The 15,494-nt window shown below is 44.0% G+C and overlaps 1 protein-coding gene across 5 annotated transcripts in view; it reads left to right on the plus strand.

The window, feature by feature from the left end:
- Positions 1-15,494, plus strand: part of itpr1b (inositol 1,4,5-trisphosphate receptor, type 1b) — an 84,558-nt gene that overhangs the window by 47,580 nt on the left and 21,484 nt on the right. For all 5 annotated transcript variants that reach the window (XM_075460279.1, XM_075460281.1, XM_075460282.1 and 2 more), the window contains 9 exons: positions 6,054-6,237; positions 6,587-6,849; positions 7,583-7,783; positions 8,896-9,006; positions 9,474-9,569; positions 9,642-9,776; positions 10,244-10,351; positions 10,846-11,077; positions 13,443-13,565. In XM_075460279.1, the coding sequence (XP_075316394.1) occupies positions 6,054-6,237; positions 6,587-6,849; positions 7,583-7,783; positions 8,896-9,006; positions 9,474-9,569; positions 9,642-9,776; positions 10,244-10,351; positions 10,846-11,077; positions 13,443-13,565 (1,453 nt within the window). The remainder of the gene's footprint in view (positions 1-6,053; positions 6,238-6,586; positions 6,850-7,582; positions 7,784-8,895; positions 9,007-9,473; positions 9,570-9,641; positions 9,777-10,243; positions 10,352-10,845; positions 11,078-13,442; positions 13,566-15,494) is intronic.

Genomic DNA, 15,494 nt, shown 5'->3' on the forward strand with positions numbered 1-15,494 from the left:
GTGCCCATTATCTCTGAGTCGAGCCAGCTAACACCAAGAAAGCCGGGCTGTGTGGAACTTGCTAGTACACCCCCTGTGGAATCCTGGCCAAAGTACATTAGAACTGAGTACGGAGAGGTATGCATGATGGCAGGTATGCAGAGAAGCGGCTTCAGAAGAGCTCCAACATGGACCAACAGAAAAAGCTGGAACCGTACTAACCGGTTTGTTAAGTATAGAATCCAACATCTCGTGGGAGAAGTGGCGCAGCATTTGTTTCCGTGGAAATTGGAGATGGCCCGCTGCTGGTTGCCTGGCACCTGCTCACCTGAAGCCAGTTGTGTAATTAGTACCAGATGCACACAGAGGGATGTGTGTGTGTGTGTGTGTGTGTGTGTGTGTGTGTGTGTGGGGGGGGGGGGGGGGGGGGGGGGCACAAATTCTCCATGCTGTGAAAAAGTGATGTCTTTGACGAACAAGTTACTATTGGGGCAGTCTAAATACTTTGTTAGAATAAAAAGTTAACCAGTTTTTTTTCGTATTTCCTTATTTAGGAAGTGTTTGGACTTCATCCTCATGCAGACTTTTTGTGACTCGGTAAATGAGTCATGATTTTGCACGTGTGCAGATCTAAGACCTCGTGGACCCTTTGTGAGTATTGGCGCCCCAGGAACCACTGCCCTCCAATAAACCCTTTGTGCTTGGCTTTATACATCGTGCCTCAAATGTAGGCATGCTCTGAATAGTAGAGCTATCAGCAGTAAAAACCGATCCCTCTTGAGGTCGTATTAATGTTTGCAGTCACGCGGCAGCTGTGCTTACTCAGTCCAAACATGTACACCGTCTCCACTTGCAACTGCAAGAAGCAACAACAACAATTTAAACAAATCCATCATTTGAAGACCGTTTGTAGAATTAAAGTCTTACAATAAATGGCCTTCAACCTATCCTCACAGGCATAAATACTGGGAGTCCAACATTAGTTATTGAATCATATAACTTGTTACTAATAGCCTAAGCCTGCGTGGCTGGGCGTGAAAAAGATGACATGCTGTTTGATACCTGCGGCAACACCTTCTAGATTGTTTGTTGATAAGCAAGAAATGACCCCACAGTCCACAGATAACCTTAGCAAGCACGTAGCAGACACGTATCATGGCGTGAGACCCCTTCCGTGCATCATCACCTCTACACCCCACCAGGACATGCACGCACGCACGCACACGGGCAGTAAGATATACTTGGAGACGAGAAAGTTGATTCCAAAAACAGCCCCGAGAGAGATTCTTAAGTCTTATGAAAGAGCTAGAGTGCAACATTTCTGCTCCTCCCCAGCCCACCATCGATCTTCTCAACACGGTTTTCACAGCTTGAGATCCCTAACTGTCACAGGAACAAACAGGTGTCCCCGCGCTTACTCAACAGGCTTGTTGTGGCATGCTGCCACCTGCGACCCCTTTCCGAGCATGAGTCGCTACCCCCGCTGCCCGGTTGGTTCAGGCCCACTTGACGGCTACCTCCTGGAAAGCTTTAAAAAGATCCTGCAAAGTGAGTTTCCAGGCACCAGTGCCATCAACATACCAGCTCTCTTATAATCACAGACTGAGCAAGGGGATCTCTTTTCCATGGTCATTATCGAAGCTTGATTATTTCACTCGTTCCACTTGCACCATTTCTATCAAATCAGTGCATTTGCTTTTTAGTTATTGTCACTGGATAGATTTCGGAGTTTGCTTGGCTGGTTGTCTGTGCAGATTTTATTTTTATTTTTTTAGACGACGCACTCCCTTTGAAATAAACATTGTATCTGTCCGACTTGTCACAGCTTCAAAGAGGAAGTTTGAATCTGTGGATACCAGCAGGGTGGTGGCAGAGCACTCGAGCACAGCCATCCAATAGGCGAAGGGATGGTTTTGTCACTCACCAAGGTGTCGAGCTGCAAAGGCGGGAGGCGGATGAAACCGGAGAGCTGGTGGTATGAACAGGCCTTACATAACTGGCCCATGTTGATGCCAGGAGCCAGGGTGGCATCTGTCAGGGGACGGAGAGGAGAGTAGAAGCACGAAAGAATTCCTAAGTTGGCCCTGCTGGGCCACCCTGTTGATTCTGGAAATTAGGCAAAACCTGCCAAGTGGTACGTGATTGGCGGCAGCATGAGCAGAGGGCTTTAGTGATGCTGTAGTGGGACACATGGAGGGTTAATCTTTTCTGTGGAGGAAAGCTGAGGCTGATCGGCTGACTGACAGTTTCATTAAAGAATGACTCAGCAGGCAGTGGAGAGAAGCACATGTGTAACGCATGGTGCGGAGGGGCCCTTTATCCTACATAAGGTGGAGCATTTTAAATTCTGCCTTATCACATCACATGCTTTCTTATTAGCTCTGCAAGAAAATGAAACACTTATTAAGTGAGGTCGCATCAATCATATCCTAGGAATGTCAGCTTTCTGCCGGTGTGTGTGTGATGTGCAGCCACTTACACACTGTACTTGTGTGTACTGCAGAGCTGTGTAGAAAGTAGCTGACGGCATTCCAAAGAGGTTAATGGTTCTTCCTCACTTATGTGTGCTGTCTGATCCGGAGCCATCATAAATCATTTCAAATTTGAGAATAGTGAAACTGGAGAGGGAAGTTTTATGGCAAAGTAGACCTGCCTTTCTTTTAATCCGAGCCAACGTGCATAATCTTAGATATTTTATCTGACAATGTGGTGAGGTTCATACTCGTGTTCAGCACGGTATACTGAGTTATACTTCTTTTAACTGCCCTTGCGCTTGCGTCTTGCGCGTATGTTAATGGCTCGAGACGTTTATACTTCATTTTGCTTTGTCGGCGCTTGCGTGTGCTGTGTGGCGATTCACCGCCAGGACAGTAGGTGGAGTAGCGGGTTTTTTCAATGACAAGCCTACTATGATGAAAGCAAATTCACCGCCAGGACCTCTTCGAGTGATTCATGCTTCTTCTTCTTGTAAATAGCCGGTATTTTGTCAGATTTTCAACACCTTGGGGGTCTAAACGACTACTTTCTCGCCTGAAAATGTTTCAAATGTTGCTAAAGTTATATATTTACAGAGTTTATAGCTTAAGGGAAATCAGCTTTTCAGGCTGGCTGATTTCGGCTCGGACAGGAGTGAAGTGCACTGTGTGTAAACGCTCTGCATACTGTCTGATCGATGAGTATGCCGTTTTCAAGTAGTAGGCGGTTTCGACCACAGCCAGTGGCTTGGGCTTGCGTCTTGCGTAAAGTTTAGAAAATTGAGGTGACACACGCAAGCACGCAAGGGGGGGCTTTAAGCCTGGTTTATAGTCGGTAACGCAAGACGCAAAGCAAGACGCAAGAAGAAACGCAAGCCCTTGCACGGTTGCAAGCCCCCCCTTGCGAGCTTGCGTGTGTCACCTCAATTTTCTAAACTTCACGCAAGAAAAGACGCAAGCCTACTACTTGAAAACGGCATACTCATCGATCAGACAGCATGCAGAGCGTTTACACACAGTGCACTTCACTCCTGCCCGAGCCGAAACCAGCCAGCCTGAAAAGCTGATTTCGCTTAAGCTATAAACTCTGTAAATATATAACTTTAGCAACATTTGAAACATTTTCAGGCGAGAAAGTAGTCGTTTAGACCCCCAAGGTGTTGAAAATCTGACAAAATACCGGCTATTTACAAGAAGAAGAAGCATGAATCACTCGAAGAGGTCCTGGCGGTGAATTTCCTTTCATCATAGTAGGCTTGTCATTGAAAAAACCCGCTACTCCACCTACTGTCCTGGCAGTGAATCGCCATGCAGCACACGCAAGCGCCGGCAAAGCTAAATGAAGTATAAACGTCTCGAGCCAGTAACACAAGCGCAAGACGCAAGCGCAAGGGCAGTTAAAAGAAGTATAACTCAGCCTTAACAGGAAACAAGCTGCGTCTGCATTCTATAAGAATTTCTATAAAAATACGTTTGTTTGCGACACTAAGTGGTGCTCCCGGAAGAGTGTTTTGGTATGTTTGGAGCTCAGGACAGTTTTTAGGGTGTTATCTGCAGAATGGACCCCCACCCCCCCACCCCACTGGTGCCGTTTATGATTTGTGACCTCATTCAAATTTGCACATGTTAAGTAAGACCAGGCTTAGAAAAATACTACTCGCTTAATCTGCAAGTGCTAACTATAGTATATTTAAGTCAAGCCAGAGATCCGATCTTGTGGACGGAAACCAGACTTGGTTATTGAATGAAATGCTTATGAACAATGTTCACAAGTTGTTAAGAGGCTCATTTCACAAATGTATCTTGATGTCAGCCAATCTGAAATCATCTTCAAATCTGTGGTTAAACATGCAAAAAAAGTCAGGCTTGGTTGGATTTAAACATAAAGAACCAGTCTGAGCAAGCTTCGTGGTCAGCTTTTGGTGGTTTCCGATACCAATCAGCCGACACTCCGGTTAAAAACAACTGTGGTATGAAGCTGTCCCCTGACTCTTTTCAAACCGCGCACGATGCAACGTTTGAATGCTATTCCTCCCGCCTGAGGCATGTAGGATAAACAAGTGTTAACAAAATTATTTTCTCCACATTAGTGAAAAAATTGAGTATTTACGGCCACGGTCATGAGATCTGTGCTAATGCGGTAATCTTGTCAGGCTGCTATCCTGGAGCTGTTGTTCTCTGGTTGGAGAAGTTTGCCTGCTTGTGTAAGTTGGACTGTTGATCAGATCACTGTCAGTAAATGACCCCATCTTGTCAGCATCAAGATGTTAACAGCCTGAAAAACAAGCAAGGGAATAGTTGCATAAAGGAGAGGAGGAAAACAACTTAATACATTAAGTGATCTACTTCCCTCAGGACTTATCAGGTGATTTGGCAGATTCTCTCAAAGGCTTGCATTGTTTGCTATTATCAAAGATTTTCTACACAGATATGATACGTTAGTGCCATGCGCAGCACTTGAATGGCATTTCACTGTTTGCACGTGTCCCTCCTCTGCGACATAATTGAGTTAAGCTGAACCTGGAAAGAGTCTTATGTAACAGGCTTTCAAAACTGCCACAGAATCTCGGCGTGCGTTAACTCCTGCTTGCATCAACCTACCCCACCTCCTTCCTCTCGCACCACATGCTCTCTTCGTGCCATTCTGGCAGTGAAAGCGGGGCAGGGGTTTCCTCTCTCCCCGTCGTTGTCTCTCCACTGTTCGTCTCCTGTGGGCTCATATAACAGCGTTAGAGCTGAGACTCTGTGTGCCCTAACTGTAACCATTCAACTGATTACGGGTCTTATGTAAGGGAGGGATTGTTGCGAGGAAAATGGGACGGAACGCACGAGCCCGTTGCAGAAAAACAACAGCTCCGTGCACACAGGATCGCCTTTTGTGTGGCTGCACTGTGCGTTAAACATTTTATGCCTCCCCCTGACTTAACCACCTTCTTCCTGCACTGAAGCAAGCGCCTCTCTTGCATAGCTGAAAAGCTCATAATAGCCGAAATTTTTTTTTTTTTTTTTTTTTTTTGCATCGTACAAATGTGTTTTTTATTGTGAAACAAATTACCCCAATTCTGTTCAGAGCGGGGTTGCTTTCATGTGTAAGTGCACGCTCTCTTTTGAAGTTTGTGCGTGTGCAACGCGTGGCCTCAGCGTGTTGCTGGAACAGTTGTGTGGCTGCGTTTTCGTGTGTGAACCCTTCTGAATTTGGCTGCAAGCTGATCCCAAATCCTGCCTCAGACTTTGCCGTCGCTTGTGCTCTTGTAAACACTTAGTATTGTCCCCAGTTGGCCAGAAACGTGTGGTGATCAGAGAGCAGATAGGGTTATCAGGTGAGCATGTTCTCCTCTCAGAGGAGGCTTATATAAATGCTTGGGATCAAAGCCCTGACTCTTATCTTTAACGGGTGTCATCTGTATCAGAAACATTGTTTGTACCACGTCGGTGTGTATCTTGATATTAAGTAGAAGCTCTACCACTTGAGATCAGTGTTTAGTGGTGATGCTAGTTCACAGAAAATGAAGGGTGCAGTAAACAAGACATAAACTGCAGATAGAAATAATCCTCCCCTGAACACTCTCTTTGATTATTTATTTATTTTTTTTCCTTCAGCGGTCGTTCTTTCAACGATTAACGGGGGACAACAAGTCGGAGAAATTCTTCAAGGTGTTTTATGAGCGCATGAAGTTGGCCCAGCAGGAAATCAAAGCCACCGTGACGGTCAACACGAGTGACCTGGGCAGCAAGAAGAAGGATGAGGAACCGCCAGACAAAGACATGCCGACGCGCAAGAAAGGTCAGGGGCTCAGGGTTTAGGGTCACCAGCATGACACGAGAACAGGCTGAAGAGTTCATGTTGGATTACGTGTGCATAAGTGAATCACTTGTCTTTTATCGTCATTGTGCTTGTGTACAAGAAAATCTGTCGTGAAAAACACAATAAATTGTATCGGACGCAGTAAAACATTATGTAATGCAGCATTGATTTATAAAATCCCATGAAAACTGTTGTCTTTTCTTCAATCGAATGACCTGAATGACGTCAGATTACCTTGAAATTCTGCACACGGAAAATGTAAAATAGTTACTTTTCAGATTAACGGTCTTTGAATTTCTCCACCTGTCTGTGTTTTGCTTGTGGTTAGTGAAAGACGTGCCAGCGGTAGCAGTGGTGACTGAGGAGGTGAAGGAGCAGCTTGTTGAGGCCACCGCCGTCACCAAGAAGGCCTACACAACCTACCGCCGCGAGGCTGAAGCCGAAGAGCACCAAGCCGCCGCTGATGGTTCTCCTCTGCCGACCGCTGACAAGAGCCAGGACGAAGGCGAGATGAGCGTCATTATCACCATCATGCAGCCCATCTTACGCCTCATGCAGCTGCTCTGTGAGAACCACAACAGAGATCTGCAGGTCAGCCATTAGACCAGCTTGTTGTGACTGAGGCTCCTGTTTTGCCAAAGTTGTCCTGCCTCTTTTATCGGCCGATGGCATGTTAACACCTCCTGAACCGTGTTCTGAATACCAATCATTGCGCTCAGTTATTCGGAAATGAAACTGTGTTGAAAATGGGCACGAGTTGCAGAACTGTCTGATTCTGTTGTTTCCATATCTTTTATATCTTGGTCTGGTTTCACTATGAGGGTGTATATGTGTAAGTCCCAGCAGCCCAGACAGAATACTTCCCTCATGCACAGATTCTGTTTACTACCCAAACAGCGGCAGATCTTTGTTAAAGTAGAATTGTTTTGGTTGTTGGTTTCCCCCTTGTCACCTATTCTCACTGTACAAAGGTGCAAGGTAGTGATTTACTGCCAGCCAATCTGTGTTTCTTTTCCTTTCAAAGATAACTGATCGGCTCGCTGCTGTCTAGATTTGTATGTTGAAAGGAAACAAAAGTTCAATGAGCCACAGTAGAGAAAGGGGGGGAAAAAGAGGTCAAGAGACAAAAGAGACAATATTTCTGCAACCAGCTGTCTCTGCTGGGCTTGTGTTCAGTATCACATCTCACAGTTTGTACTTTATTTTCACTTTAAGTAACTAAGACATCACGTTTAGGACATTGTACAAGTTGATGATAATGACACAACCCCTAACAATGGAGACAGCCGCTGAGTCTTTATTTCTTCTCGCTGTCATTCTCCAGAACTTTTTACGTAACCAGAATAACAAGAACAACTATAATCTGGTGTGTGAGACCCTTCAGTTCCTGGACTGTATCTGTGGCAGCACCACAGGAGGACTGGGCCTGCTGGGGCTCTACATCAATGAGAAGAACGTCGGACTCATCAACCAGACTGTGGAGAGCCTCACTGAGTACTGCCAAGGCCCCTGTCATGAGAACCAGGTGATATTTGAACACTCTGAACCCCACTGTGCAGACTACTGTAAAGGTTAAGGTTTGTTTTTTTTTTCTTTGTTCACTTTATGAATTTATTAATCAAATTGAGATGAATTGAATCGATCCTTTCAGTCCTTTTTTTGGGTGTCACTCGGCTGCTATACAAAAGCTACGCAGGCCCTTTCTGCTGCAGTATAACACCAGCCTACTCTTGGCAGTGTACCTGCATTTGTTGGTTGGCGTAGATAAACACTGCTTGGCCTTGTTTATGGTGGCTGTGAAACTGGCGTGACTGTCATTATGCAGTATGAACTCTTTTCACTTTCTTTCAACAGCAGTAGAAGGTGGATTGACTAAACAAAGAGTTATGTATAGCTCTGTATCAACTTTGAGGCAAAATATGGGGGACAATACTGGGATTGTTGTAGTTACTTTCAGTCATCCATTTCATGGGATATGTAAGCGCTAAACCAAGGCTACCACAAGACATTTGACCCTCCATCTGAAAGGGTTCGTTAGCTCTTACTAAATGGTGGGAAGTCGAATGGCTTTAAAACCTTATGGAGTCACTGGGGTCGTCTGGGGTCATATGGGGTCATGTTGGTCGCTGACCTGCTCCACAACATTGTGAGTCATTAGGGTCTCATGAGTTGAGGTGCGATTGGTTCTCGAACCGTTTGGGAAAGAATCTGATGACTGATTTTGGTTCAGTGGCTGATATGTGGTGTCTTTTGAAAACAAAGTAGGAGAAAACCCTGTTGTTTAAAACCTCAATGTAGACCGTGTTAGTTGAGGCTAAACGCACACCGCTGCAGGGTTACTTTGACTCAGAAAGTCTTGTGTTCTCACCTGGCATCTACACTCCTAAATCAGTCCACGCAGTGTCAGATCTTCGGGCTGCGTGCTCATGTGCAGCGTTCTGCCTCCTCACATGATCCCAGGCGAACAATATAATGCTTAGATCTGCAAGATATTTGGGTCATAAGAATCTGTCTTTTTTTCTTTTTTTTTTTCAGGCCTATGCACGATATTTCTCAGTGGTGTTAGCATCTGTGTTGTGCATCACTCTTCTTATCTAATCAATGCAGTACTGGTGTGTATTTTGTCTTGTTCTTCAGAACTGCATTGCCACTCATGAGTGCAATGGCATTGACATAATCATCGCTCTCATCCTCAATGACATCAACCCCCTTGGCAAGAAGAGGATGGACCTAGTGCTGGAGCTCAAAGTGAGTGTTCATGGGTTCAGTTGGTGGTTTCTGACAACAGGTTAGTCTTTGTTTTGTTGGTGGATTCACTGTTTTTTATGTGTCCCATGAGAGCATCATCTGATCACTCTGTCAGAAATATTTCGATCCGTTGATTACTTGAAGTGAATAGTTTGATAAGCTTCGGGTATGACTCATTAATTCAATTATTCTTTGAATTGCAAGGGCACCATAAACAAATGCATTACGGACAGTTCCTTTACAGGAGTTAGGCAAGTTCAAGCTGGAAAACCTTGGAAGTAAAGTTGACCGAAAGCTCATTTGGCAAAATGCCGTTTCGGCGTTCTCATAGTGTGTTTTATCACGAAGTACATAAAGGTTGGAGCACATGACAGAGAAGGAGAACTTGCGTTTAGATTTTCCCTTTTGATGGTCCTTCATTTGCAGTGAGATTTAGCTACCTCCCATACTCCCTCATCTTTTCACAGAACAATGCCTCCAAGCTTCTTCTGGCGATTATGGAGAGCCGCCACGACAGTGAGAATGCTGAGAGGATACTGTACAACATGAGGCCTAAAGAGTTGGTGTGTATGGCGCTGCACCAACCATTACATGGTGTTACGGGGATTTTCCTGTGACGGTGTGTTTTCTTGCAGGTGGAAGTGATCAAAAAGGCCTACATGCAGGGGGAGATAGAGGTGGAGGAGCCACAGGAGGGTGAGGAGGAAGAGGAGGAGCACTCTGCATCTCCACGCAATGTTGGTCATAATATCTACATCTTGGCACATCAAGTAAGCTGCAAGCTATCAGACACACACATGAGCAAATTCACTTTGAGCTGCTGCATAGTATTTTCCATGAGTAATGGTTTCACATCATAAATATGACTGCTAAGAGTATGTGATACCTGTCATCATACACTCATTTCCTCTTTAGGTCCTCAGGCACTTTTTCGTACGTGATGTGTTTGAAACATAAGTTAATTGAACTCTTAGGCCCAGTCCCAATGCCTTTTCTTTGGCCATCACTGGCTCTGATGCCCCCCAGGAATATTTGGATGGAGCATGTCCCATGTTGGCAATGCCCATTTGCAGCGATCACCGGTTCAAGTCCCGACAGCAGCGATCTTTCCTGCTTGTCTTTCTCCTCCTTTCCTGTCTCTCTCGCATCAATTGTAACCATCTTATTGCAGGGCAGTACTTTCAGATAATATAAGAGACACCATCTGTGATGGATATCTTTTTTTGATCCGTTTCAGTTAGCCCGTCACAACAAGGAACTGCAGGCTATGTTAAAGCCCGGAGGGACGTATGGAGAGGGTGATGAAGCGCTGGAGTTCTATGCCAAACACACAGCTCAGATTGAGGTCAGTTGTTGCCTTTATGTCTCAGCGACACTTTTTTTTTTGCATCTGCTGCTTTTTTCTTTTTTTCAGTGAAATAGCTGGAAAATGTCTCTGTTGTTCGCTCACAGTCTGAACTATCTTTAGAACGCAACCTGCTTTGTAACATAATTGACTTGAGTAATGTGATGAATGCTTTTTTGGGGCTTCTCTTGGCCTGCTTTTGAGTTTTTGTGTGACCGAATGATGACACATCTTTGGCACGTTTGCACATTTCCCTGTGTGCCCTCAGCGACCAGAAGGAAAGCTGATAACAGCATTCCAAGCTGAAGTTGTCGGTTAAGTTTCGTTGTTGTTTGCTTTACAAGTTTTTGTAGAGCAAACAACACTTTCTTTCTGCTGCAGTCTCCGGCAGTCGGATCAATTTGAAGATTTAATTAACATAGCAGCTAGTTGTCGTGCGATATGTGAAAATGAGAGTTTTTAATGGTGGCTGCTGCTGCTGTGGTTGTGTTCAGATTGTGCGGCTGGACCGCACCATGGAGCAGATAGTTTTTCCAGTGCCCAACATCTGCGAGTTCCTCACGCAAGAGTCCAAGTTGCGAGTCTACTACACCACCGAACGGGATGAGCAAGGCAGCAAGATCAATGACTTTTTCCTGAGCTCTGAGGACCTCTTTAATGAGATGAATTGGCAGAAAAAGCTGCGAGGTACTCAAGAGGCTACTGGTAACACAAACGCAGTTCCCTGTGCGTATTTCTCCTCAACTTTTTCTATCATAGAGCTTGGTTTAAACTCCTTCCTCGTGCATCCCTCCAGGCCCCCAAGCACCTACGTTGCCTTCTGTCATAGGTTATTCTAGCATTTTTCCAAATTGTGGCCCAGCAGGATTTCCCAAAACATCCCCATCTTTCTCCATGCTCGAATTTGATCAGAGCACACACCTCAGTAAAGAACATAAAGGCCCCAAGGCAAAGCCAGCCTGTTTTATTTAAATAAGGAAATAAAAGATATGCAATGTGAAGACCCAGATGTGATTTTTAAATAAGAAACCACAGCTCAACACTTTATGGCTTTGCTAACCCTTTGCTGACAAATATGGCAATACATACACAAAAAATACCCTTATTTATTAACCTGTAAGTTCAACTCGATAACACTCAGGTACTCACTGTGAAATCAGCAGAATGAGACAGACTTACTTCTGCATCTCTTTTTTTTTTTATTATTTTCTTTTTTTATTCAATTTGTTCAGCATACCGTATTTGATTATTGAATAAAAAAATTCTTTTTTTTGAAAGCTTGCAAAGTCCCCTCTATAATTTGATCCGGTACCTCTTTCTTGGTAGTTGAATAAATGGATCATAGATAAGAAGGAAAGAGGCTGCACTCCCTTGACCCTGAACCCTGGAGGGATGGAAGAGGAAAGAGCCTGTAGACCTTGATAAGTTTACTGTTTCTAAATACATTTGTTGTCTTTGAGTTCTCTGACAATGATAGTCATAAGTTGTAACAGGAAGTGATGGATTAAAGGCTAAAATCCGAGAACGGAGTGGGCTGTGAAGTGACATTTTGGCATGCAAAACGTGACATTTTCTAAACAGGAGAGTGATGTAGAGTTAATGCACCGAAAGAGTCATTATTTCTTTGGAAATCTTTGTTCCATTTTCCCCTTTTTAAAGGTATGATGCAATGAGATTATCGTGTCGGGTTCCTGTTGTTTTTTTTTTTTTGTTTGTTTTTTTTGTTCTCATGTCGACTGAAAACAAAGAAAAGAATTAAGATAAAACTTGTGAGATAGCGTGATGCTCCGAGTCTGCATCTTCTTGATGGGATTAGTGGGTTAACTCCCCTGATCTACCTTCCAGTCTGAGGTCATGATGGCTAATTCCTTACCTCTGACATGGCACAACTTTACTGCAGACAAACCAAGACAGCGTAAGGGACATCTCAAAATAAGAGACGTCAGGAAATGCCGAGCCAGATGCATAAAGAAATAACTCCTTATGAGTAAACACCGTTGTTGCGCAGTTGAGAACACCCAATTTGACTTTTCTTTTCAGGTCAGGGCTTGTCCCCGTTGACCCCTGACAGATTTTTCTCTCAGCTTTTGCTTTGTTTATGGATTTCTTCTTTGTGGAGGAGCCTGTTGTGACTTGCCTCATGGTGAGGCCTGAGGGGATGTTGTTTTTCTCCAGTGTGAAAACATGTGAACAGAAGATCATGTTTCCGATATGAATGAATCAGCGCAGCAGGGGACCATATTGTTCCGCTGGTGCTAACCACTTGCCATGAATAAAGTGACTTCTGTTGCTAAAAGTCCCCACCCGCAGTTCTGCTTTTCTAATGAATAGCTGGGCTCAAAATAGCACTGGCCACGGTACTGGTCTCCTGACCGAGGTCTATGTAGGCTGAGCATGTGCGTCCATGTGTTGTGTTTGTGTATTTCAGTGCAGACTTTAGACCGACTGCATACCAAACCACGGGCATCAAATCGAGGTCTAGACTGCTCTTTAAGAGTTAAGACTTTACGTTAAGAATTAGGTTAATGTTGGGGTAAATCTGGAGGTGAGGCATTCAGTTGTGATGGTTGAGATTAGAGTAAGAGGCTTGGGTTAATTATGTCAGTGGGGTATCCCCACAAGGATACGGCAAAAGTGTGTGTGTTCATGTTAATGCGTATTTCACTCCTAAAAAGCCGAAAATAATTTATTTTCTGTGAAACATCCATGTTTTTTTTTGTTTTTTTTAATCCTCTGTTGTGATTGATTTAATGATTGATTTATTTCAGATGACGATAAAACCACACAGACCTGTTCTGATTTGTTTGGTTACAGTGTTTCACCCCAAATGTTCTAAAATGCCAACATATTTCTTCTTTGAAAGGGGGGAAAAAAACAGGAAGAAAGATTAAACTCATTTACAAGTCAGCCGACTTGAAGGAAAAGTGCTTATGGCACCATTTCATTGTCACAGCGCTCAGAGTTATCTCATCTTTGGTGTGAAACACTGTGAAGTCAGGTGTGTCTGATGTATAGTTTCGTTAATGAAGCTGCATGCACATGATGTTTTGATGCTGCAGTGTTAACTTGGCTTAAAAACTCCTTCCTTCAGCCCAGCCCATCCTATACTGGTGTTCCAGGAACATGTCCTTCTGGAGCAGCATTTCCTTTAACCTGGCTGTACTCATGAACCTCCTCGTGGCCTTCTTCTACCCACTGGAAGGTTTCCGTGGAGGTCAGTATGCTTCAGTCTTTGTCTTTTTTTTTAAATCTCTTATTTCATCTTGATGCCGGCACTTGCCGCGACATGTGTGACATGCTTCTAGTAACAGCCACAATGCCAAGGTGTCCAGTGATCCCACATGTGTTTGGAGGATTAAAGCTGCTCTCACATAAGATGCTTCCAAACCTGTTAATTTCCATTTGTTGCGCAATGCCAGAACAGATGTGCTGCTCCCTGCATGGTTGGGCATGTTGTCCGTGTGCTCAGCCCTGAAGTTAAAAGGAGTTAAACTCAGCACAGGGTTTTGTGACCGTACGTCGAAACCTCCAACCAGAGGAAATCCGGCAGATCAGACCAGAAACTAAACTCTCCAAAGTTGTTTCATGCCCTGTAGATATTATGAACTCACCCCGTCTTAAGCTGCTGCTTGTCTCCTTCTCATCGGTTACTGTAAAGCTGGGATTTCCTCTGACAGCGCTGCTGGCATATCCTGCATCCATGTCCTCAGCTGGAAAAATGAGCTGCTTCCTGGATATCTTTTCAATTTGGGCATAGGCGCCCTCCTCCCTGTCTTACAACCACCCTGCAGCGAGTGTAGCATATACCACATCCTATGTGAAAGAAGCTCAACAAAGAGGTTTGGACTCTTTTGGATGCAACTGGGCAAATAAGTAACAGTTATAATAAGATTACAGGAAAAACCCAGATTCTTAAGCTGTGAGGATTTAAACACTCGATAAAGTCATTAGTTGGGTTGTCTGGTAGTACAGAAGAGCTCCTCAACAAACCACTATTCTGTCGAGTTCATGTTGCATTACTTTATTTTGTTATGTGTCTGCCAGCATTTGTGAGACTCGGTCCCGTTCCGCTACTGACTGCAAGCTCACGAATGCACACGTAGGCCCTCTGGAGCACAAATGTGGATACAGTGAGGGATCTCTTCTCTTTTCGTTTAATCCTTTTATTGCACGGAGAACGACAGATTTTTTTTGATTGAAGCTTCAATCGGGTTCTGCATGCATGTTTTCAGTGCACTGTGGTTAACACCTTGACTAGGACTATTTCAACACAGGAAATGGGAGTGAGTGGCACAGTCTTTAACTGCGGAGGTTTGGGGTGGGACAGGAGGTTGACAGTATAGTATATGATATGTATCACGAGAAACCTGTAAAGAAACTGTGCGGTGGTTTGTTTAACCCCTTTGTGGAGGAATGTTGTGAAACCCTCACACATTTTCACCGTCGGGTGCCGCTTCCATGCATGTACTAATCATCAATAAACTCAATGGCTTTCTATGGAGGTAATATGGCCAATGGGAAGTTTTTATAATATCAACTCTGGCAGCGGTTCAGATTTCTCTGAAAGAGATTAAAAGTTTATTTTCCAATGTTTCGGTCTTTAAAACCAATAAATTAGCAGCCTCGCTCACCTTCCACAGTTATTTGCAGGTTTGAAAGGTGGCAGAGCTCCACCGCGGTCCAATTCTCCTCTGCCTCCCCCCGTCCGAAAAAAATGGAAAAATAGTTTGAGTTTGAAAGAAATGAGCTCAGCCAATCTATACGGCTCTTCCATGCTTTTCGTTTGTGGCTTATTGTTATATCAGACACTACTGGCAAAGTAAAGCTCGATCTTTCAGTCAAGTTTCACTGTCGCTAACATGAATATTGATCAGCCCACGGAAGCAAGACGATATCTTTCACTCATTCGTCTTTTTTTTTTTTTCTTTTTTAATCTCTTTGACTCTTTTTGTCCTAAGTGAAATGCTTTATTGTTGGAGCGCACCTTTAAACATTTTCTGCTCAGGATCCAAAGTAAAAACCCTCTTTAAAATGATGGATGCGTCCTTTAACAAATCTTGGTGTGACTAGAGCATTGGCAACCATTTTCAAAATGCTTTTTTTTTTTTTTTTTTTGTATTTTTTTTTTTTTAAAGCATTTTAT

This window comes from Odontesthes bonariensis, chromosome 3 (assembly GCF_027942865.1).
Source record: "Odontesthes bonariensis isolate fOdoBon6 chromosome 3, fOdoBon6.hap1, whole genome shotgun sequence".
NCBI lineage: Eukaryota > Metazoa > Chordata > Actinopteri > Atheriniformes > Atherinopsidae > Odontesthes > Odontesthes bonariensis.